The sequence below is a fragment of the Trichosurus vulpecula genome, chromosome 5 (assembly GCF_011100635.1).
Source record: "Trichosurus vulpecula isolate mTriVul1 chromosome 5, mTriVul1.pri, whole genome shotgun sequence".
Classification (NCBI taxonomy): Eukaryota; Metazoa; Chordata; class Mammalia; order Diprotodontia; family Phalangeridae; genus Trichosurus; species Trichosurus vulpecula.
This window is the reverse complement of record NC_050577.1, coordinates 104,510,836-104,535,766: the sequence shown is the minus strand read 5'-3', so window position 1 is coordinate 104,535,766 and position 24,931 is coordinate 104,510,836. Positions and strand designations below refer to the sequence as shown.

General features: G+C 41.4%; 1 protein-coding gene across 1 annotated transcript; it reads left to right on the top strand.

Annotated features, from left to right (window-relative positions):
- Positions 1–1,988: 1,988 nt before the first annotated feature.
- On the top strand, positions 1,989–20,566 carry LOC118851004 (tripartite motif-containing protein 43-like). Its single transcript, XM_036760600.1, has 2 exons — positions 1,989–3,179; positions 20,366–20,566. Exons 1-2 carry the CDS (start codon positions 1,989–1,991, stop codon positions 20,564–20,566), a joined length of 1,392 nt encoding a protein of 463 aa, XP_036616495.1.
- The last annotated feature ends 4,365 nt before the right edge of the window (positions 20,567–24,931 follow it).

Below are 24,931 nucleotides of genomic sequence, written 5' to 3'. Positions count from 1 at the left end.
TTCTCCACACCATTTTAAGGATGAAGAAATTGGGACAAACAGGGTTAAATGACTTGTCCAGGTTCACAGAACTACTAAGTATCTGAGGCTAGATTTGAATTCAGACCAATAAGACTTCCTGACTCCAGGCCATGTATTTTATCCATTTCCCTCCCCCCCCCCCATCTACTGGCCCCTTCCTTTATGCACATCAGAAATAAAATGAATTTCAAAAGGATCATAGTATTAGTTGGCAAGTATTCCCAATGCCCCATGATCAACTTCCTCGACTCCCTGAGAATATTCATATTCCTAATGGGGAATGCTTTCTGATACATACATACATACATACATACATACATACATACATACATATATATATATCTCGGGGACACGTATACAAACAGAGAGTGAAAACCTGTGTAGAACATTCTAGTCCAAAATTCAGAAAGAAAACCTCTCTGTCATCACTATTCATCTGGGTCGGGATTCTATTCTCTTTTCACTCATCTGCATGATGACTCTCCACTTTTGAAAGGAAAGCATACTAGGAATGGGACATGAGTCCTGCTACAGCACTTCCTTGTCTCTTCCCATTTGGGTTCCAGCAGCAATGCCATGGGGGAGAACTTCAAAATGATGGGAGACAAGCCAACCCCTCTTTTCTGTGGGCAGAACCCCTGGATCTCTGGCAGGGGCTCCTTGGAAACAGGGAGTTGCCTCATGGAGATGTTGCTTCTCCTGCTGCTACGGTTGCTGCTGCTGCTGACCCTGAGGATGCAGAGCAAGAGAAAGCTTGAGGATTATGAAGGACTTCCAAGCCAAAAGAGACAATAGAGTAGCAAGGATGAGGTCTCCCAGCTTTACATTCCATTTGCACCTCTAAGTCCTTCTCAGATCTCTTAGGAGTAGAAACAAGTCATCCAAGCAGGCTCAGTGGATCCAGGCCCTCCAGATTCCCTTGAGATTCTAAGCTAAGGGTTTTGCCTTTAGCTTCTGGGGGATCAGAGAAGTTGGCAGATGTCCTCAGGGTCACAGAGGCAACACCTTGATCCCTTCTTCAGGATTCCAGGTGCAACATTCTAACTTCTATGCAATATTACCTGTGCTCACAGATGCAGTGGACAGGGCTTGGCTGCAGTCAGAAAGACCTAGGTCCAAATCCTCTCCTGGGCCACTTTTGGGTGTGTTAGCTCAGGACAGTCACTTCACATCTCATTTCCTCAGAAAATTCTTAGAGATCCTAAGTGCTATGGGAGGTGCCCATTGCTCTCTGTAGAGAAACTGGGAAAAGTCCTTGACTTGAGTTGCCTGCATCCTAATCCTGGCTGGCATGTGGGTAGGCCTTGAGGTTTTGAGCCAGTTAGCAGGGAAGCAGATGTGGAGGTCACCGCAATAGGAAAGAGTCAAGAGAATCCCAATGTGGGTGGCCACTGTCCTCCGGCAGCCCAGAACAGGCAGCCACTTCTTGCATTTGTTATCCAGGGGATGGCCTTCATATGTGGGGGCAATAAATGGCCAGAGAGGTCCCTTGCTAATCTCAAATTTTGTGACTCTGAGTAAGTGGATGGAAAGGGAAGGATGAAAAGGATTCTTGAGAAGACTGGGGAACCCATTGGGTAAGGAAGGGGAAAGGAAAGAAGCTGCTGATAGACTCTTCTGTCCACAAGGCATCTGTGGACAAATCCGATTTGAAAATCCATTGAGCTGAACCTCCATGCGTTCCTAACAGTCCTCCTAAGAGCACTCTCGGCTCGGTGAAACCTGGCCATCCAAGGGAGTCCATCAGAGAGGTGAACCCTGGGACTTCAGCGCTGCCAGAACCAGCAAGGGTTAACAGGGCAGAATTGCAGGCTAGAAGAGTTCACACCTCCTCTGGGAGGCCCTACAGGGGAGGGGCCACCTCCTATAAAAGCAGACCATCCTTCCTCCCCAAAGCACTACCTTCACTGAAGCTGAAGTCTCTTCATCTCAGCCCCTGCAGAAAAGAAGCCACTGGAGAGAGGGGAATGGCTACTGTTTTGGACAAGCTGCAGGAGTTTCAGAGGGAAATCACCTGTAGCATCTGTAGGAGCTACTTCTCTGAGCCAGTCACCATCTGGTGTGGGCACAGCTTTTGCAGAGCATGTCTCTCCCAGAGCTGGACACTTGGAGCTACAGCTTTCTCTTGCCCTGAATGCAGGCAAGTGTCCCCAGTCAGAAAATTCCCAGGAATCAATGGGCTCCTAGCACAGCTGACTGACATGGGCAAAGAGCTCTGCTCCCTGCATTTGCAGAGTACTGAAGGGCAGAGCCACTGTGGCAGGCACCAGAAAGGGTTCAAGCTCTTTTGTGAAGATGACCAGACACCATTGTGTGTGGGATGTTCCCGGAGCCCAGAGCATGGGGCTCACAAACTGTCTCCTGTGGAAGAGGCTGCTCACAAGTGCAGGAAGAAGCTGCAGCACATTCAGAGCCACTTGGGGAAGCATTTGGAGGAAGCTGAGGAACTTCTTGATCAGGAGGAGAGACCTGCTGTTGATTGGGCCTGGATGATCTCAGGAGAATATAACAAGCTACACTACTTCCTGAAGAAGGCAGAATGCCAATGTCTTGAAAGGATAATGGAAGACCAAAGGGCAAGCCAGGAAAGACTATCCCAGCATAGGCAAGCCCTCCAGGACCTCATGCTAGTTCTGCAGGAAGCTGACCACCAACCCAATGTGAATCTACTACAGGAAGTCAAGCAGTTGCTGGGAAGGACTGAGTCAGTGCTGTCCCAAAGGGCCAAGATTGTCTTCCCAGAGCTGAAGGAATACCCCATCCCTGGCATGATCGAGATGCTCAGAAGATTCAGAGTGGACATCACAATGGATCCCACAGCAGCCAGTCCCTGTGTGACTATTTCTGAAGACCTGAAGAGTGTGAAGGCTGCAGAAGGCTGGCAGGTGAACACCAAGCATCCTGAACACTCTGCTGTCCATGCTGTCCTTGCTGAGCAGGCCTTCAGCTCAGGCAGACAGTACTGGGAAGTGGATGTGACTCAACTACCTCAGTGGATACTGGGGATCCATACCCCCTATTTGAGGAGGAAAAGGAAGAGGAATGTGGACTCCTGTGACTCTCTGTTCCTGCTTTCCTGTGTCAAGAAGGAAGAGGATTACTTATTACAAGCCTATCCTGGATCGTTGAACCATCGAATGAAGTGCCCTGTGCCCAGGGTTGGGGTGTACCTGGAATATTCTTCTGGCACTCTTGTCTTTTACAATGTTCTCCAGAGCTCTCTCATTTATGCATTCCACTCGATTGCTTTCACAGAGCCCGTCACACCCTTCTTTTCTCCTGGTCCCCCACTTCCAGGCACTAAGGCTGGCCCCATGACTCTCTTTCCAGTCGACTCTCATCTTTGAGCTTGCCGCTGTTCATGTCTCTGAGCATTTCACCAAGGAGGAAATCTCCATCCACCACCAGCCTCACTGGCTGGGGGCCTTCCATTTCCAGGCTTCCCTGCAAGAGGAGGATCATCACCACCTTCATGATGGAGGAGAGCTTCCCTGCTCATCAACTGGAGATTGTCTTCCACAGTGGAAGCTGATTGGAATTTTTCCCAGTCCTATCACCTTAGAATTTCTGTCAACCCAACTCTGAACTCTATTTGATACAAAATGAAATAAACTTTATAATTTAATGCGCTCGTACATATTTTTGTTGAGTGTTATTTTTTCATTGCATCTCACTCCTGTCCAACACTTTGTGACCCATTTGGGTTTTGTTTCTGGTTTCTTTGTTTAGGTTTGGTATTTTGGGCAAAGGTAAAGAGAAACATGAATAGTCAAACAAAACAAATTAGCATGTGTCCAACAAATAAATCTCTCACTCTGTACCCTGAGCCTATCACCTCTCTGTCAGTAGGTGGGTAACATGCTTCATCCTGAGTCCTCTGGAATCATGGTTGATTAATAAGTTGGTAAGAGTTCTTAAAAGACCATCCTTTTCTGAGGAAGACAAAAGTCTCTGGGTGTGTCCATGGTCTAGAAAAAGGTTTTATTGCTCTGCCCTCAGTAGAGGCCATAGATGACCCTACTGTTTTTGGTGGTAGTGAAGATTGTGATATCACTGACTAACTCCACCTGGGGGTGGGTTCAATCTCAGTGTTAAAGGCAAGAGGGAATTTGTGGCCCCATTCTGAGGTGATGGACAACGCATGGGCAGATGACTGCTCCATGCAAAACACTGGAAAATAAATGCAAATAATGACTGTCTGAACACAAAGATCATGTCTTTCTGAAGGAGGCAACCATTTCTGGGTGTAGCTCTGGTCTAGGAAAACATCTCTGCTCCCCTGCACACAGTGCAGACCAGCCTCTCAGCTAAGAAGACTAGTATTTTTGGAGCTGGTCAATCGGGACATCATAGATTTACTCCCCCTAGGGTTGGGCACAACCTCAGAGTCCTTGGTTCTCAGCCTATTCTAGAGTCTAGAGTCCTGCGTTCAAGAGAGAGCACTCCCCTCCCATGACCACCATGAGCACTAGGTTCCTCTACTATGTGACCTTTTGTCCCCTGAGGGCAGGTGAAGCTGCTTGGGCTTTGAGTAACACACAATCCAGCTCTTGATGGGCTTAGATCCTAGTTTTTTCATTGTACTTTGAATCTCAGACTAATTCTCAAGATCTGTATCCCATCTTTTTCTTTTTCTTCTCCATAGTCCTCTTGGATGCTGGAGTCACCCAGACCCCATGACAGAAGATCACAAGGATTGGACACAAGGCAAACCTGGGATGTGAGCAGGATATGGGCCATGACACTCTGTACTGGTATCAACAGGACTCTAGGATGGGACTTCAGATGACAATAAAGTACTTATTGAGAAGGCTACCATTTCCAACCACTTCAGATCAGAGTCTCCAGAAAATTCTCCCTTGTATTTTTACATTGAGTCACTCCGAATGGAGGATACAGCCACATATCTGTGCAGCAGCAGCTCAGCCACACACAGCATTGTAAAGTCATGTGCTTTCTGTGCACAAACTTCCCTAGACTCCAGCACAGGAAGCAAGTGAAGGTGAAATGAGAAAGAAAATGTTAATCAAGGAAGCCACAACTCCTCAAATGAGGTCTCACACACTGGAAATGTCCAAGTTGGGTTACATAAGATACAGTGTTTTCATGTTGATTTTGTAGGCTCAGAAATTTGACTCTACTATGGAAAGTAGTCACACTAACCAAAACTTAAAAGGGACTGATTTTTAAGCAAGAAAAAGTCTTTATTAACTGATAATTAGCAATACAGTGAGATAAGATGAGTCTAGTGTTTATTCCAAATGCAATCTCTTCCCAAGAAGTAGGTCTATCAGAAAACCAAATTGGTAATGAAAAGGTGTTCAATTAGAAAAGATCAAAACAAAGAATGCTGCATGACCATGAGGGTTTTTTGTTTTCGAATGTACTCAAGCAAGACTTTCTTCTCCCCTAGAAATATACCTGTTGAGATAACTGGGGTACTCATTTTCAGGTCAGAGTACTTACTTTTTGATAGAGAAAGACCATCTTTGTTTTCTGTTTTTGGCAGTTGTCAGTTATTTCCATAGCCATCAAATTGTGAACTCCTAGAGGGCAGGGACTGCCTTTTGCCTCTTTTTGTATCTTTGCTGCTTAGCCCAGGTCATTGCACATAGTCGGTGCTCAATAAATATTTATTGATTGACTGTGCATAATGAGTGTGACAGTACCATAAGCTCACACATTTAGAACTAGATGGAAGGAACTGATAAATATTAGGAGGCATGGAGAATGAGAATTGTTTTTTGTGTGCCAGATACTGCCCTGGCTAGAGTAGCCAGTATAAGTACTTTAATCGGTTTAATAAATCCATCCCAGCTGAAGATTAATGTTTTGATTTAGGACAGACTGGAGAAAAATACACCTCATGGTTAGGTCATTTTCCTAGTTCTGATCTATTGTTTCCAAGAAAATGTTTTACTACAAATTTGGCTTTTTGAGTTTGTTTTCTTGGAGATCATCTAATATAAAAGAGAGAGAGAGAGAGAGAGAGAGAGAGAGAGAGAGAGAGAGAGAGAGAGAGAGAGAGAGAGAGAGGAGAGACACTTAATGAAGCTTTTTGGGGAAATTCTAGCTCAAAAGAAATATGCAAATCTATCTAAAGTAAATTCTATATATTGGGGATATTATTATTAACAATAATCTTTAAACACACAGATGTATAAATGTTCTTGAGAAAAGGATAGAAATACATTCCAGAAAGAAAAGACAAAGGAAAGAACTGAATGTTACAGCTGCTGCTCCTCTTTGCTTCAGAATATGTGCATAGGCAGGTATATGGATCTATCATTTCTGGATGTCTATTTCATCACCTTTGGGGAAGGAGGGTTAGCAGAGAGCAGTACTGTCTATGCTTTTTTCTATCATTCTTGCTATCACAACTTTGAAATTGCTCAAAAGCAATCCCAGACTGCCATTAAAATTCTGTTGATTATACTTAGCATGGATTTCTTCTGTACTTGATAAGGTAAAGTCTCTCTTCCTGACTTCATCTTCTTAAGTGAAATTGACATTACTTCACAATGTATAGGTTCTGAGGAGTTCAAGTACAAGCATGGAGTTATACTGTCATTGCTGATTCAAAGAGACAGTTAAATACTGTAGATCTTTCTGACTTTGTGTGTATTGGTTGTTTACTTCTGCTTAGCAGATAAGGCTCAAGGAAACATTAGCAACCAACATAACAAAAGTCTGTTTACCCCTTTTAGACTATTTAAAACAAAACTGAGCATAGAACGGCATGGAAGAAAGGGATGGAAAGAAAAAGACATCCTAGAAAGTCACAAGCCATGGAGCTATTTGGGTACGAGACAAGGAAATGAAATAAATAGAAAAAGAAGAGAGGGGTCAGTAGGGACCATTTGGAAATATACAATCCTATGACTAGCTTCTTGTCTCTAAAGATAGTTTCCAGTGAAAACCCAAGTGGAGTGGCACAGGATAAAATCTTTCTATGCAAAGAAGTATCTCAATGAGGGTTTTATCTGTAAATCTATCTGGAAATTTACACACATACTCATACATATAATTTCCAGATAACAGTAAGATATGTGTGTATATACGTTTGTGCATATGTATATATATATATATATATATATACACATGTGTGTGTATATGTACATATATATACAAACATATATTTATATTTCTATATGAAGGACGTCCAGCACTGAACTGCTGAGGGGTGTGTGAGGGTGTGTGCGCCCATGCTCATTTGAGATAGTAAGAATGCTTTAGACAATGTAGTAAACTAATGCTTTCGCTTTTACCCTGTTATCCAATCCAAATGCGAGAACCACTGGGCCACTAAGAAACTCACTTTCTGGTCTTAGAAAGGGGCTTTCCTTCCTGTTCGTCTGAGGTGTTCCTATTCTATTTAAGAAAGTAACCCTTGGGCTGGCAGTCTCTGGAGAGAGTTATAGCACAGATCAAGGCATCTTGAAAGGGTGACAGAAGATTTTAAGAAGAAAAATATAGTTTATTAACAGGTGGTAAGAGTTAAGAGTAGTTCAGCCCTGTTACATGTGATTCCACATGCTGTGAACACATCATGAGGAGCCGGTTCTTTTGCTACATGGCAATTATTCTTTTGAGAACAGGTAAATTCTGGGTACAGATGGGAAATCCTCACTCTGAATTTGTTAAGCCCTAGTTGCAAACCTTTCTCTATAACAGAAGTCCCCCTTGAATTCAGCCTTTCTCATTCTGTCTCTCTCCCCACAGGCCTACTGGATGCTGCAATTACCCAGACCCCAAGATACCAAGTCAAAAGGAAAGGAGCAAATGTGACATTTAGCTGTGACCCTATCAAAGGACATAGTTGGATTTATTGGTATCAACAGCTTTTAGAAAGAGAGATTACATTCTTGATTTATTTCCAGGGTCGCTCTCCCATGGATGAATCTGGGATGCAGAAACCTCGATTCTCAGCTAAATGTCCCCAAAGCTTACCCTGTGAGTTTTCAATCCAAAACATAGAGTCTGGGGACTCAGGCATCTATTTCTGTGCAAGCAGTGCCACCACAGTGCTGCAAAGTCTTCTTCTTTCTGTGCATAAACCTCCAGCAATACCACACAGGAAACAGCAATTTTTAACATGGAGTCCATGAACTTGGTTTTTCTGTTTCAAAATATATTTTGTCAACTGTATTTCAGCATAATCAGATTTCCATTGTAATCCTATACATTTTATTTTATGCATTTAAAAACATTATTCTGAGAAGGGACCCACAGGATTCACTAGACAGCCAAAGGAGTCCATCACACACACACACACACACTCACACACACATACACACACACAGACACAAACGTTTACACCCAAGGTTAAGAACTCTTAAGGTAGAGGGTCACATGAGGAGACACAGGAGGTAAGGCAAGCACTGGACACAGAAACCAATCCTAGATTCCACAGTACATACAGAAGTAAAGGAATTTTGTGGAATAACAAAAATAAGTTCCTGTCAGGTCTCCATCTTTGCATGATGCTCCAATGGAGCTGTGATTTCACCCAGGTGAGTCCTTCTAACCAAGCAGATTGAAACCTACCCTTGCCATCTCTGCTGCAGGAGGGTGCAGAGGGGAAGAGAAACTGGAGACATCAGGACCCATCAACATCAGTGAAATACACAAGGGCTATCACTCACAGCACAAGAAAGTCAGTCATATTTATTTCTTTTTTATTATTTATTTAATATTTTATTTTAGTTTTCATAATTGATATCCACAAGATTTTGAGTTACAAATTTTCTCCCCAATACAACCCTCCACCCACTCCAAGATGGCATATATTCTTATTGTCCCATTTCCCAGTGAGCCCTCCCTTCTGTCACCCCACTCACACCCATCCCATTTTCCCTTACTTTCTTGTGGGGAAAGATAGATTTCTATGTCCCTTTTCTTGTATATCTTATTTACCAGTTGCATGCAAAAGCAACTTTCTTTTTGAACACCTGCTTTTAAAACTTTGAGTTCCAAATTCTCTCCTCTCTTCCTTCCCCATCCACCCTCCCTAAGAGGGCAAGCAATTCAACATAAGCCACATGTGTATCATTGTGCAACACCCTTCCACAATGCTCATGTCGTGAAAGACTAACTATATTTTTGTCCCTCCTATCCTGCCACCCTTTATTCAGTTTTCTCCCTTGACCCTGTCCCTTTTCAATAGTGTTTGCTTTTGATTACCTCCTCCTCCTATCTGCCCTCCCTTCTATCATCCCCTCTTTTTTATCCCCTTGCCCCTTCTTTCATATGGGGTAAGATACCCAATTGAGTATGTATGTTATTCCCTCCTCAAGTCAAATGTGATGAGAGCAAGTTTCATTCATTCTTCCTCACATGCTCCCTCTTCCCTTCCTATAGAACTACTTTTTCTTGCCACTTTTATGTGAGATAATTTACCCCCTTCTATCTCTCTCTTTCTCCTTCTCTCAATATATTCCTCTCTCATCCCTTAATTTGATTTTATTTTTTTAGATATCATCCCTTCATATTCAACTCAACCTGTGCCCTCAGTATATACATATATATATATATGTGTGTGAGTGTGTGTGTGTGTATATATGTATGTATATATGTGTATATACATGTGTGTGTATATATATATGTGTGTGTGTGTGTGTGTGTGTGTGTGTGTGTGTATTCCCTTCACCTACCCTAATACCGAGGTCTCACGAATTACACACATCAACTTTCCATGTAAACAAAACAGTTCAACTTTGGTAAGTCCCTTATGATTTCTCTTTCTTGTTTACCTTTTCATGCTTCTCTTGACTCTTATATTTGAAAATCAAACTTTCTATTCAGCTCTGGTTTTTTCACTGAGAACCGTTGAAAGTCCTCTATTTTATTGAAAATCTGTATTTTGCCTTGGGGCATTATACTCAGTTTTGCTGGGTATGTGATTCTTGGTTTTAATCCTAGCTCCATTGACCTCCGGAATACCATATTCCAAGCCCTTAGATCCCTTAATGGAGAAGCTGCTAGATCTTGTGCTATCCTGATTGTGTTTCCACAATACTCAAATTGTTTCTTTCTGGTTGCTTGCAGTATTTTCTCCTTGATCAGGGGTCTCTGGAATTTGGCAACAATATTCCTAAGAGTTTTCTTTGTGGTATCTTTTTCATGAAGCAATCGGTGGATTCTTTCAATTTCTATTTTACCCTCTGGCTCTAGAATATCAGGGCAGTTTTCCTTGATAATTTCTTGAAAGATGATATCTAGGCTTTTTTTTTTGATCATGGCTTTCAGGCAATCCAATAATTTTTAAATTATCCCTCCTGGATCTATTTTCCAGGTCAGTGGTTTTTCCAATGAGATATTTCACATTGTCTTCCATTTTTTTCATTCCTTTGGTTCGATTTTATTATTTCTTGGTTTCTCATAGAAGCACTAGCATCCACTTGCTCCAATCTCATTTTTAAGGCAGTAGTTTCTTAAGTGGTCTTTTGGACATCCTTCTCCATTTGGCTAACTCTGCCTTTCAAGGCATTCTTCTCCTCATTGGCTTTTTGGAGCTCTTTTGCCATTTGAGTTAGTCTATTTTTTAAGGTGTTATTTTCTTCAGTATTTTTTTGGGTCTCCTTTAGTAAGTCATTGACTTGTTTTTCATTGTTTTCTCTCATCACTCTCATTTCTATTCCCATTTTTTCCTCTACTTCTGTTATTGGCTTTTCCAAATCCTTTTTGAGTTCTTCCATGGCCAGAGACCAATTCGTATTTTTCTTGGAAGCTTTTGATGTAGGCTCTATGACTTTGTTGACTTCTTCTGGCTGTATGTTTTGGTCTTCTTTGTCCCCCAAAAAAGATTCCAAAGTCTGAGTCTGAGTCCTTTTTCACTGCCTGTTCATGTCCCCAGCCAACTACTTGATCCTTGAACTTTTTGTAAAGTTATCACTGCTTGTAGAGAAGAGAGTACTTTGTCCCAAGCCTGTGCTGCTGTTTTCAGAGCTACTTCTACACAGCAATCTCTGCCACAGCAGTGCTTTTTCTCCCCCAAGAACCACCAACCAGGATTGCAGCCCAGATCTAGGCAGGGCAAAGCAGGCTTTGCCCTCCAGCTCTAGTCTGCCACTTAATTCCCCCCACCAGGGGGCCTAGGACTGGAAACAACTGTGGCTGTAGCTCTGGAAGCAGCCTGAAAGCTGCACCACCTCCACCACCCTGAGAGCTGTGGCCAACTATGAACTCCTTTCACTCTGTCCCAGTAGTTTCTTCCTACTAACCTGCTCTGTTGTCTTTGGCATATGTGGGTTGAGAATCTGGTAAGTGCCACAGCTCCATGATTCAGGGCCCTATGGCCTGTTCCGCCTGGCTCCCACTGTGTTTGGTTCTGGTGCGGCCGACACTGAGCTCTGCTTTGCTCCACTCCCACCTCCACTCAATAGACCCTTCTCAGGGACCATCTAGGCTGTTCTGGGCTAGAGCCCTGCTTCCCTCTGCTATTTTGTGGGTTCTGCAGCTCTAGAATTTGTTCAGAGCCATTTTTATTGGTGTTTGGAGGGACCTGGGGGAGAGCTTAAGCAAGTCCCTGCTTTCCAGCTGCCATCTTGGCTCTGCCCTCAATAATATTTATTTCAAAAATATCAAATTTTAGAGTTTTGTTCTTGGAGGCAAGAGGACCTCAGTTACAACCGCACCTCAATTCCACAAGTGCTACCTATGTGACCCGTTAGCAAGTAACTTAAGGTGTTGTGTGCATTTAAATACAGCTCTTTTGGGGGGATAGAGGCATTCTGGTATAAAGGAAAGAATAGTAGGTTTGGAGTCAAAGGATTCAAATCTTAGCTCGGCCACTTCCTGCTTATGTGGCCTTGGGGAAGTCACTTATTTCTCTGAGCTTCAATTTCATCAACTGTAAAATGGGTGACATTGGACCAGATGACCTCAAAGGTCCTTTTCATCTCTAAATCTATGGTTTCCTTAGTAATCTCTGTGCTCCAGAGAGACAGTCAGGAAGAGACAGAGAGATTGACCAGTGTAGCTTGTAAGAATACAGTCACTACATTCACTATCATTTGAGGTTTGGAGCATAGAAAGGTAATACAAAGGACAGAACTTGGTCACTTTTCATGGAATGTTGGGAGTGGTCTCTGGGTTCTTCAAATCATTCAGAACATTTACTTATACCCATAAAGAGAACAACCTTGGGCAACTCATTTAACCTCTCGAAGTTTTAATTTTTTTTCTTCCAGAAAACATGGAGAGTAATCCCTAGAGTACATTTACGAATCATTTTTTTTCAATTTTCTATTATAAACTAGAGAGAACCTTTTGGCAATCATTTCAAGTTTAGCCATTTCAGATTTTTTCCCTTCTTTGCTCATGTCTCAACCAGAATTGATTCTAATATATTCTATGTTGGTAAAAGTGGCATGTCTGAGAAGGACAGCATAATTTTTAGCCAATTCACTTATTGTTTTCAGCGATTAGAAAAGTAGAAAAATAATTACCCCAAGTGGCCAATTATCTTATTTTGTGTGAGTCTGAGGATTCCTCTGTGGATTTTTTTTTTCCAAATCACTGAATCAATGATTAAAAAAATTATGCTAATGGCACTTCATGTCAAGCAATGATTAGACCTCTTCCAGGTGAGTATCCCCTTAATTATAGTCATTAAAAATAAACACGCATAATTAACACCCCTTTTCAGCATCTCAGGGTTCTATAATATTGCCTAGCATTAGCCTGGGTAGTCGTAGTGAATGTTGGGACAGCCTTGGTGAAGTTGTCATGGTGCTCCGCCAGAGGGCAAACTGATATTTCCCTGGGATAATTTAGAAATACACCACTCTTCTACAGAAACAGAGTAATGAAAAGCTGAGAAGTTTTGGGACTGTTGATCTCAGTCTCTTAATCGAGGATGCTAAGCCTTGTGTTGTTCCTGGGGCCCAGTATGCACCATACATCCTAGGCAGCTGGGAGGAAATACTGATGATGCTAAACAGAGGAGTGGGGAAGAAACATCCTCAGCAACATTCCTAATAGTTGGTGAGTGCTAGGCACAAATGATAATCCCTGATCTATTCTGGCCAGACGTCAGCTCCAAACATGTTCCCCAAGCTTCAGTGTCAGGAGGCTTCCCAGGATAAGTATTCTATCTTCTCTCTCCTATCTCATAGGCTTAATGGATGGCAAAATCTCTCAGACCCCGAGATTAGTAGTTGTATGAACAGGATGGGTGGTGACCTTGAGATTTGACTAGGATCAAGGAGATGACATTATGTCCTGGTACCAAAAAGGCCTAGATCAAAAATCCAAAAGGCTTCTCTATTTCTACTACAAGTACATTACAAAGGATAAAGACATCCACACTAACTTCCATTCTAGCCACCAAACGCCTCCCTCCATTACCTTCACATCAGCTCCCTGGCTGTGGGGGACTCAGCAACATATCTCTGTGCCAGCATGAAATTCACAACCATACCCCTGTAGAGTAACTTCCTCTCTAGGGATGAACTCTCAATTCCTACACATAACCACTAATTTTCAGGCTTCATGTTTTCCTACACTCCAGGGAAGGGAAGTAGTCTTGTGCCTTCAGCCAGTCCACTTTGTTCCAAGGGATTGAAAGATTTGAGACTGAACAGAAAAGTAAATAGAGACCAGTTGTCAATTGACCTTCACTGTCCCAGGGAATGACCACAGTACTCACTCTTACTGACATCAATCCCCCAGCTCTGAAGAATTGTAGAATAGTTATTCAAGGAACAGAACCTGGTCACTCTTTGTAGAAGTCTGAGAATACAAGATCTCTGTCTCCCTTTAGATATTTAGGGTTTAAAAATTTTAATTCAAGGGTTCTTAGCCAGAGATCAATGTATACATTTCATAGAGTTTGTGGCCCTGGATGGGAAAAATTATTATATTTTCGTTGTCAGTAACCTCTAACTAAAATTTAGAATTTCCTCCAATTATGATTAAAAGATCACTATTATGATATGTCCCTAGGTTTCACCAGACTGCCAAAAGAGTATATGATACAAAGAAGGGATAAGGAATATATATTTCATAGATTGCATGAATTGTGATGGGACAAATATTGCATCTTTATTTTCAGTAACTTCTAGCTGAAATTTGGAATTTCCTTCAATTGTGATTTAAAACACAAACAACAATCCATTATTCTGATGAGTATCCATTGGTTGCACTAGACTCTCTGAGGAGTGTATAACAGACAAAATAATTAAGAACCTCTGTATTATATACATGATAGGAATAATCTTGGGCACCGCATTTGTCCTCTCAGGGGTTTTATTTCCTCATCTGAAAAATGAGGATTGTGATCTCTGGGGTCTTTTCCTCTTGTGTGTCTTTCTATGATGTAGCCTGTCTTGGAATAGGTAGTACAATTGAGTGGAAATCTTAGGGGAAGTTATCACAGAGATCCACCAGCAGCCAAAGAGGTGCTTCCTTGGGACAAAATGGAAAATCTCCATTATCCAAGTAAAAAAGAGGGCCAAAGATCAAGGATTTCTAGTGTCTTTGTGATATCCTCTCAGGGAAGAAATGAAGATAGAAGGTGCTGGGCTTGTAATTGCTGCTGGGGTCCAGTATACACTATGGGTCCTAGAAAACTAAGAGAAAAATATAATGGTACTGAGCAAAGCAAAGGAAAGGTAATCTCATCGTCTCTGTAGGATATAAAAGGACATCAAGAGGTCTCAGAGACACATTGTGATTGGTGCTGATGGATTTGTGTGGGGAAAGATTGGAGAAATGGTGGGTGTGGGAGGATAGGTACTGAAAATTTCAAGTGTAGCAAGAATTATGGAATCTGGTATAGAATATACTCATTTGCACACGGTCCCTCGGTTTGCTACTTAATACTGCCTACATTTAATCTTATCAACCTGAGCTCTAGGGTAATCCAAGGGTATCTCTCTATATCTTTTAATTAATTAATAAGATTTCAACTTATGTCTCAATTATCTCTCAAGTAACTAAATACAGTACCCCCACCAGCTGATAAAATATTTATTTAATAAATTGGAGAAAATTTCTTTCTCAATATTACATACTCACATTTTCCTAAATATTTAATATCATTTCCTAGGATTTAATAATTACTAAAGTTACTGAATATACAATTCAAAACCAACAAAACCAATGGTAACGTAAAAACAAAAAATTTGTTGCTTTTCAGTGATGTTCAGGCATGTCTGAGTTGTGACCCCATTTAGGATTTTCTTGGCAAAGATACTGCAATGGTTTCCTATTTCCTTCTCCAGCTCTGAGGCAAATGGGGTTAATTGACTTGCCCAGAGTCACAAAGCTAATAAGTATCTGAGGCCAGATTTGAACTCATGGAGATGAGTATTAAGGTCTAGCACTCTATCCACTGTGCCACCCTGCTCCACACCCCCCACAAAAAAAAACCCAAGTACAGCTAGTAAGTGTTTGAGAGTGGATTTGAACTCAGGTCTTTCTAACTCTAGTTCTGGTGCTCTATCTGCTGTGCCACCTTGCTGCTTTTAAAATACAAATATTTGCAATGATTTAGCTCTGAGAAATGTCGGTTGATCAAGCATTTATTAAGTGCCTACTATGTGCTGAGCATTTTGCCACATTGAGAGTAACTTCAAATTAGCACTGAAATTGCAGGTGACTTGTCTTCATTTATGAAAACACAATTCCTCACCTGAAAAATTGTCTTAGCAAAATAAAGGTGAAAGAAGCTTCATCAGAAAACAGATCCCTCCTCTTTTCTCTCTCTCTTCTCCAGCTTTTCCTCAGGTAGGACAAGATTCATTCCTCACTGAATTATCTTTAGAAAATTTCTTCACAAAATGAATTAAAACAATTCTCACAAAAAATTTTACCTCATCCCCTTTCTCTCTGTCTTCTCTAATTTTTCCTGTCTTCGACATTACAGGTTTTCTCAGTCTCCTCACCAGAACCTCAGGTCTTTCCAGAAAGACAGCTAAGAGACTCGAAATTAACTATACTGCAGGATTCTATTATGTCTTAAGATATAGTAACAGTATTTGGCATCTCTAGGGGAATGGCTGGTGAAACAGGTCTTTGACTAGGGTAGAGAACTGCCCTACTCTCTGTACTCATTGTTCCACAGGCTCCTTAGTCTCATGCTCTCATCTCTGAAAGGGCACACAGAGGAATCTGGAGGAGTGGGACTGAAATATAGAACAGTTATCAGATGAGTGATGGATTAACACTTCCTCATGACATGGTACCATTAGCTTTTATAGCAAACATTTATTAAGAACTTAATATGTGGCAGGTCAGACCCTGTAAGTAAAGCAGACTTGAAAAAAGGTGAAAGTCTTAGTCTCATGGCCATATTCCAAGGAAAAGTAATGAACTTTGGCTGGGGCCATCAGGAAATAACCAGGAAGAGTCCAGTCAGAGGATGCTTTGGGCTTCAGTGCAGGGAGGCATGATGTCACATACAGACATATCTCAATGGTGATGGGAGATTCCCTAGAGCTCCAACCCTCCAATTTCTGGACAGCTCTTAGTTAAGCATGTCCTGTTGCATTACCATGGTGGGAATAAAGATATTCTGCTGTGCGATCATTAATCTCCTGGGAATGGATGAGTCTATGGATCAGATGGGAATTTCCTGACCTAGACTTGTAGGGCTCCAGCTCCAAACCTTTTCTTCAGGGTTCCAGCATAAAGTTCCTTCATAAGATAGTTTCCCAAATTCTGTGTCCTTCCTTTACACATTATGCTAACAGTGAAGTCATGAAATCTCCAAGACATCTGGTTAGAGGGACAGGGCAGAAAGTAACAATGAGATGTGACCAGGATTAATCCTAATATATTGTATACTTCTACTGATGGGACCTGAAGCAGGAACCAAAATTGATTCTTTATTATTATAACAGTGATCTCCAAAATGAAAAAAAGGATTTCAGAAAACATCCAAACCAATCAACCAGGCACTTACCTCTGTTATCTGCATATGAGCTCTCTGAATTTGGGGCACTGGGCCATATATCTCCATGCTAACAACAAATACATAGCACTGCAGAGTCATCTTCAGCCACCAATCTCTGTTGTCAAGAGCCTCACACATGACCTCTAGCTTGTGCAAAAGTGTTCCAGGGTTTGTTGTTATTGTTGTTTGGTCATTTCAATTGCATCTTACTTTTTGTGACTCTCATTTAGGCTTTTCTTGGCAAAGATTCTGGAGTGTTTTGCCATGGCCTTCTCCAGCTCATTTTACAGATAAGGAAACTGAGGCAAACAGGGTTAAGTAACTTGTCTAGGGTTACACAGCTAGTAACTGTCTGACACAGATTTGAACTCAGCAAGATGAGTCTTCCTGACTCCTTCCAGGTCCAGCACTCTACCTACTTTACCATCTAACTGTTCTTCCACAGGTAGGATGTGGTTTTGTTGTATGACTGCTCTATTTATTTGGGGTAGTCAGGGAACAGCCTTGAAAGGTTTGGTGAGAACATGCTAGCTGGGACTATTATAGAATCAGTGATGATTAGACCTGGTTCTCCCAGTTGTCCTCCTGCCCCCATCTATTAGTGTGGCTAGCTATGACTTAAAAATGCCTAAGGTCTCCTTGAGCTAACTAGTTCTAAGTATTTTTGTCAGAGGGATGATAGAACTAAAGACAATGCCTGGAGCTATCAAGCTAGAGAGCTGAAAGGCTCTTCTCTTTTAGAATTGTAGATGAGGTGCAGCAGATGGTATCAGAGACCAGCAACAAGAGAGATATCTAGTAGATACACCCTCATAAAAAAAGGAACTTATCCAGTGGCATCATTGGAAGACCTAATAAATTCTGAATTTGGAAATTGTGCAGCATTAGAGGTGTGTACTTGGATGTGTACATAATGTGGCCATATGAACCTTGTATTCCTAAAATGAGTGTGCCATGATATGCTCCCTGCATTGTCGTCCTACAACATTGGTAGCAATTTAACATATGGTAAAGTACAAGATAATTTGAGGAAGGAGAAGGGGAATCAAGAAGACTGCAACTGACTTGATCCTTGAAGGAAGCTAAGAATCCCAAGAAGCAAAAACATGTTCTAAATATACATAAGGGACAGGCCGTGCCAAAGTAGGAGGCAGGAAATAGAATCCCAGGCTGATTGGCTTTAAGTACCAAGAAGAAAAGTTAGAAGGAGAATGAAAGGTTTTCAATTTTAAATTTGGAAGTTTTTACTTTATTCTATAGGTAATCAAGTACTCCCATGGATGAGAGACAAACAGGACAATGACATGGAGAGACATGTGCTGCAAAATCATTTTGGTATTTAACTGGAGAATCAGTTCGAGAAGAGAGAAGCTGGGCAAAGGCAGAACAATTTAGAAGGCTTTTATAACTGCCTGGACAAGAGGTACTGAAGACTTCTATCAGAGTAGCTGTTCAGTTGTTTTCCAGTCGTGTCCGACTCTTTGGGATCCTGTTTGGAGTTTTCTTGGCAAAGATGCTGGAGTGGTTTGCCATTTCCTTCTCCAGCTCATTTTACTAGTGAGAAAACTGAGGCAAACAGGGTTAAGTAACTTGCACAGGATTACATAACTAGTAAATGTCTGAAGCTTGTGACTAATGAATAACCCAAGAGACAGAGTTTCTGGGTAATTAATAATCAGTTTATTAATTAGGCTAGCCAATAATCAATAAAGTTTTGGGCAGTGGTTTCTCTCAGAAAATCAAAGATTCCCAGTGTAGACACTGAATGCTTTAAATACCTTTGTAAAAGGGGACGCCCTTGGTAAGTGAAAATCAACCCTGATTGGTGTATCCTTAATTGGTTGGCAAGGTATCTTCAGCTTCCCCTGCTGAGAATATGGCTTGATCATGAAACTCATCTTCCCTCAATAATCTGGACAGGGGAATCCATTTCCACCCAGACCACTCTGATTGGTTCTCTACTTCGTGAGCTGGGTCACCCTAACTTCTCATGAAGGATTACAAGGACAGGGTTTCATTCCCTTGGGTCAAGAACTCACCTAGACTGAACTCTGCTCACACTCTAAATACTTCTGTTTACATTCTAAACTGAAATAAGGTCTCCTAGTTGGGTGAGATCTGGTCCAAGATTGAAAAACATATTCCCTGAGAGTGAGGGACATCTCATCAGTCAGTCGTGTTTTCCAGAGACTGACTGACCCTCTAAAGCTGCTGAGCCTTAAATAAGCAAATAAAAAGCCTGGATCCTAACTTAATAATAGCCTATTAATGTAATAGAAAAACAGTAATTTCTCTTAAGCCAGATGTGAACTCAGGAAGATGAGTCTTCCTGACTCCAGGTCCAGAACTCTATCCACTGGGCCAATATGTGCTCTTCCTATTAGGGTTACAGCCATGTAAATGAAAAGAAGCCCTTGGAGAACACCTATCGACCTTCTACATTTTATCCCAAGGATTGGTCTCAGCCTCTATTCTCAGGTTAAAATATGTTGAGGTTCATGGTCTGGACATCCATGGATTAATCTGTTCAAGGAACCAAATCTGGTTGTTCTGAGTAAAAGGGTGAGTGGGTGAGAGCTCTCTCTCTCTGTTCCATAAGCCATCGAAGACACTACCTTAGACTCCTAAAAGGAATGACCTTGAGCAAATGACCCAACCTTCAAGGGCTCAATTTTTCTAATCTAAAATGGGTCCATTGCTATTCCAACATTCTAGGGTTCTATAGATACATGGGTTGGGATAGGTAGAGAGGTCTTGTGAATGAGGCTGTTTTCTAGGTGCAATGGTAACAAAGTTCCACTAGAGGTCATACCATAGTTTCCCCTTGTTTCTATAGGAAATAAATTTCTAGGGCACAGAAGAGGAGAGGAGAGAAGAAAAGAGGAGAGCAGAAAAATACTCAGACTCCTCTTCATCTCAGCCTCTTCAAAAAGCAAAAGAGTGAAGCCAAGACCAGAAAAAGTTGCACCTCCTCCTGTTCTTGGGGCCTAGTATGTTCTATGAAATCTACTGATTTTGGGGTCAGAATGATGGTGAAGGTGCTAGAGAAAGAAGGGGGAGAGTAGGTGCATGTTCTTTAGAGGGTATGAGGGGATACCAAGGGATATTAAGGCCCTGGCTCAAGTAGGTGAAGTATAGGGTGGAGGAGACTCCATTCTACCCTCCATGGAGAAAGTGCTAGAAAGGTAACATGACAGTGTTGGTTTCTGACAGAAGTAGCAGTTGGAGAAAGGCAAAAATAACATATAATTCCCCAGTTATGACTTTGTATCAGTCCAGAACTGGCTGCTTTCTCTCACCTCTTCATTCTCTGTTCTATTAGGTGCTGGTCTTGGGGTGCTCATCACTCAGAAGCCGAGCAGAGGGATCTGGAGGAGTGGAGCCTCAGTGAAGATTCATTGGGAACAGGGAGGTCAACTCCCTGACATGTTCTGGTACCTCTAGCTTTGGCAACAGGGCTTGGAACTTATTGGGACTGCCAACCAGGGCTACCCAGCCACCCACGAGACAGGATTTAATGAGACCAAGTTCCTTATTACTCGACCGGATTTAAAATCCTCCACTTTGACAGTGACTGCTGTGAGTCCTGGAGATAATGGCATCTATTTCTGCAGCACGAGTGACACAGTGAGAGAAGAGGATTGAAGTCTGCAACAAGAACCTTTGCTTTTTCTCTCCTAGTCACATCTGGAGAAGTTAAGGGATTCTGAGAAAAGGGAAACCACAGCTATGACTCAGACAGCAGGGTGTTGGGCAATCAGTGAAAGAGTGGTGGAGGTGGGTGGGAAGAAGAGAGAGAGGATGTATGGCCTGGGATATCTAAGTAGTAGGAGATGCAATGATATAACGTAATGTGAAAGACCGATTTAACATTTGGTCACCATAACACTAAGTTATTCCATTTATAAAGAGAATGTCGGCAGGGAGAATGGGGTCAAGACCTCAGAGAGTATAAAATAAAAGAGAGATCTGATATGGTTTTCTGTCCCATTATATAATGAAGACCAATTTGCAGGCTGTCCTAAATCCATATTCTGCTGTCCTTACCAGCCCTGACACTGTGAAAATAAATAACACCTTCCATATTTAATCATGGGATTAATGTATATATATATATATATATACATATATATATATAATTTAAATTAATAATACATAATTAATTTTAATTTAACTTTTCCAATATGGATAGGTATTGGACCTGTGATTTCATTTGTATAGAAAATTCCTAAGTGAGTAAATTCCCTCTACAATTTAAACCAGCACTTTCCATATAACAAAGAGTCCTAGAGAGCTAGTGATAATACTGAGAGGTAAGTGACTTGCCCTGGGTGACAGAAGAAGTCTATAGCAGAAATCAGGGTTTCCAGGCTTTTTGACCGGCTTGCTTAGCCACTAAATCAAAGGTGTCAAATCCCAATATTCTTGAATTGGATTGAACAAGATGAAAATGTAATTAGGAAATACTTAAAATAAAAATACAATAAAATATGATACCACATTTCAAAAGTAAATTAATACACAGCCCACAGGAACCCCTAATGGAAGTTCTTGTTGTTCAGTCGTTTTCAATCATGTCTGACTCTTCATGACACCATTTGGGGTTTTCTTGGCAGACATATTGGAGTAGTTTTCCATTTCCTTCTCCAGCTCATTTTACAGGTGAGGAAACTGAGGCAAACAGGGTTAAGTGACTTGCCTGGAGTCACACTGCTACTAAGTGCGTGAAGCCAAATGTGAACTCAGGAAGATTAGCCTTCCTGATTTCAGTCCCCGTGCTCTATCTACTGTGCCACCAGCTGCCCATGATTGGTGGCCCCTGTTTCGTTTTGAATTTGATACCACAGCACTATGTCATCCTGCCTCTCAAAACGTGATGGGAAAGAAAATACAAAGGAAGCTTTAGAAAAGTGGATGTCAAATCTGATTGATATATAAAAATGTTAGAATTACAACTGCAATATATAAATTATGATACTAGGTTGGAATTATAAGTGGAATAAATAAGTCTGCTAAACTAATTCAAACTGGATTCTGGATTCTAGGGTTCAAATTTTCTACCAGCATATCATTTGTATCTTCTAAATCCTACATCCTATAGTAGAGGGATTTTCTTTTTTTACCAGCTTATGGTTGAGCATGAAGGACTCTGGAACCACTGTGGAGAAGGAACCCTAAAGAGAATCAGATGTTCAAAGGTCAGGCTCAAGGTCAGTGTCTAAGGCAGGGATGGGGAATCTGCAGCCTTGAGGCCACATTTGGCCCTCTAGGTACTCAAGTGTGTCCCTTTGACTGACTCCAAACTTCACAGAACAAATCCCCTTTAAAAAAGTGTTAGTTCTGTAAGGCTTGGACTCAGTTGAAAGGCTGCACGTTAGACTCTAAAGAGACTCTATCTCTTATCATTTTTTGGATCCACAGGAAATTACTAGGGTGGCTTAACTCAGGCTGGCATTTGAGAGGGAATAATTCAGTTCACAGTTTTATCCAAGTTTCTACATTCCTTAAGATAAGACATTAGAACACGCAATGAGGGAAAACAAGAAGTTTTTCTTTCTTGTGCCTACAACGCAATTCAATAGAAGAAGAAAAAAGGATAGCATGAGTCTATGGCCCTTGCTCTAGAACTTCAGATTCTTGTTGTCATTGTTTATTCATTTTTCCATTGTCTGACTCTTTCTTACACAATTTAGGGTGTTCTTGGCATAACTACTAGAGTGGTTTGAAATTTCCTTCTCCAGCTCATTTTACAGATAAGGAAACTGAGGCAAATGGGGTTAAGTGACTTGCCCCAAGGAGACACAGCTAGTAAATGTCTAAGGTCAGATATGAGCTCAGAAAGATGAGTCTTGTTGTTTGCAAGACAAAAAGAAACGATTTTACCTTTGAGAAGTGATTTCCAATCTCTTTTCTTTCTTCTCCTAAAGCTAAAGGCAGCATATTGTACAGTGGAAAGAACCTTGAATTTGGAGTCAAAGTTACTGAGTTTAAATCTTGAATCTACTATTTATTTATTAATATCAGAGTGGCCCAGGGCAAGTTTATTTAGTTTCTATGAATCTCAATTTCTTCATATGTAAAATGAAGGGTTATATTAGATTTCCTCTAATGTTCCTCCCAACACTATACATTATGAACCAAGGGCTATGAATACTTCCTTTCCTGGATTACCCTGCAACAAGGGGAGCAGAAGTCTTGGCAGCTAGCAGTCACTGTGGTTCCATTGAAAATCAGGTGCTCTCTTAGGAAGGTAAAGAAATCTGGTCAGAATTAGGAGAGGAAAACCAGATGTGCAACTCTTTCTAGAGAAGAACTCTTTGTGCCCTATCAATCAGCTCTCATATACTATTATATATGACAGAGGTTTCAGCTGGATGTTCTTGAGAGATCAAGGGATGTGGGAGCTCATGCATCTAATTGTCCAAGTAGTCAACATGGGGAAAGTGAGCAACCATTTCAGAGAAATATATATGAAGATATTAGGGAGTCTGAATTTTTTGGCAATCGGTTCAGATCAGCCCAGCCCAGTTCACGCCTTCCCAGTCCAACTCTGCTTTACCACCATGACAACATAGACAGCTGTGGAGAACATGACATTTCTTTTAATGGCAAAGTCAACTCTGTACTCTTGGGTATGGAGACCAGTAGGGTAAGTGACATACAGGTAGACATCATACAGTGGTCATGAGACATTCCACCTCTCTCACTTCAGATGACAACAGTCCTGAAGTCCAGAACCCACTATGGTAATAGCTGTGTCACCAGTTGTCTCTTAGAAGTTAGTGAGCCCTAGGCATAGATGGCAAATCTCTAAATGAGGCTACAGATTTAAGCTTTAACTCACAAGCGCTCATCTGAGGATTAGCCTCCTAGCTTCTCTCCCCCTCTTCATGGGCTTTGTTACCAAGGAAATCACCCAGATCCCAAAATGTCTAGTTGCAGGAACAGGCCAGACAGTGACCCTGTGATGTGACCAGGATTAAAAATATGATATTATGGACCAAAATCAACAGTACCTAGGGAAGGAATCAAGGCAGCTTCTCTATTTCTATGATCCTGATAATTCCTGATCCTTCTCTGATGGATTATGCACGTAGAGACCAAGAGAATTAAAACTCAACTCCCTCCTAACTCCCAAACCACAACATCTGAAGCTAATGTAATAAATTCTTTAATGGAATGGTCCATTTCTCCCTAGATCTTGTCAGGATCATGAGATTCCTCACTGGGTGACTGTTATTTCTGCTGAAAGCAGATATGGTCTGAGCCCATAAGAATTCCTTATCTTCACTTTGCTGAAGGCTGTCTCTAAACCTTATCTTCATTCAGTCATATTCCTGTCTTTTTAACAGGCCCTATAGGTGCTGAAGTCCCTCAGTTTCCCAGAAAAAAGGGGAAAAAAGAACGTTTCATGATAACTTTATTATATATCTAAAAGGAACAGCAAGTTTCACACAACGGATTTGCAGTTCCATGTTATGAGCATCTTTTTTTCCTCTTCTACTATGTTTTGGAAATCTTTTTTTTTTTAAATTTCATTAAGTTCCAAATAAAATAGATAGAAATTTGAAAAAGAGTAGATTTAAACAATGACATTCGGGGCAGCTAGGGGGCATAGTGAGTAGAGCACCTGTTGCATCAATCCAGCTAGCAGCTGCTGTGGGGGTGAAAAACCAACACAAGCCCAACAACAAGAACTCTGCAAGTACAGTATCCTTTGCTCTGCTTTACTAAGGAAAGCATTGTTAAGGGGCTAACAATCTTATTTCAATCCAACATACAAATACCATTCACTTAGTTCAGGGGGAAAAGCCAGCACCCTGAACTTCAGAGCAAATACAAACAAATTACAAACATCAACCGACAAACCAAATACAATTCATAGTCACCAAGAAGCCATCGACATCTGAGTTCAGCCAGCAGGCCCTTAGAGCCCTTAGAGTGGCTACCCAGAGTCCCACACCTCCAGGAGTAAGAGCCTGTGGCAAATAGCTCTGTTCTTGCTTTTTA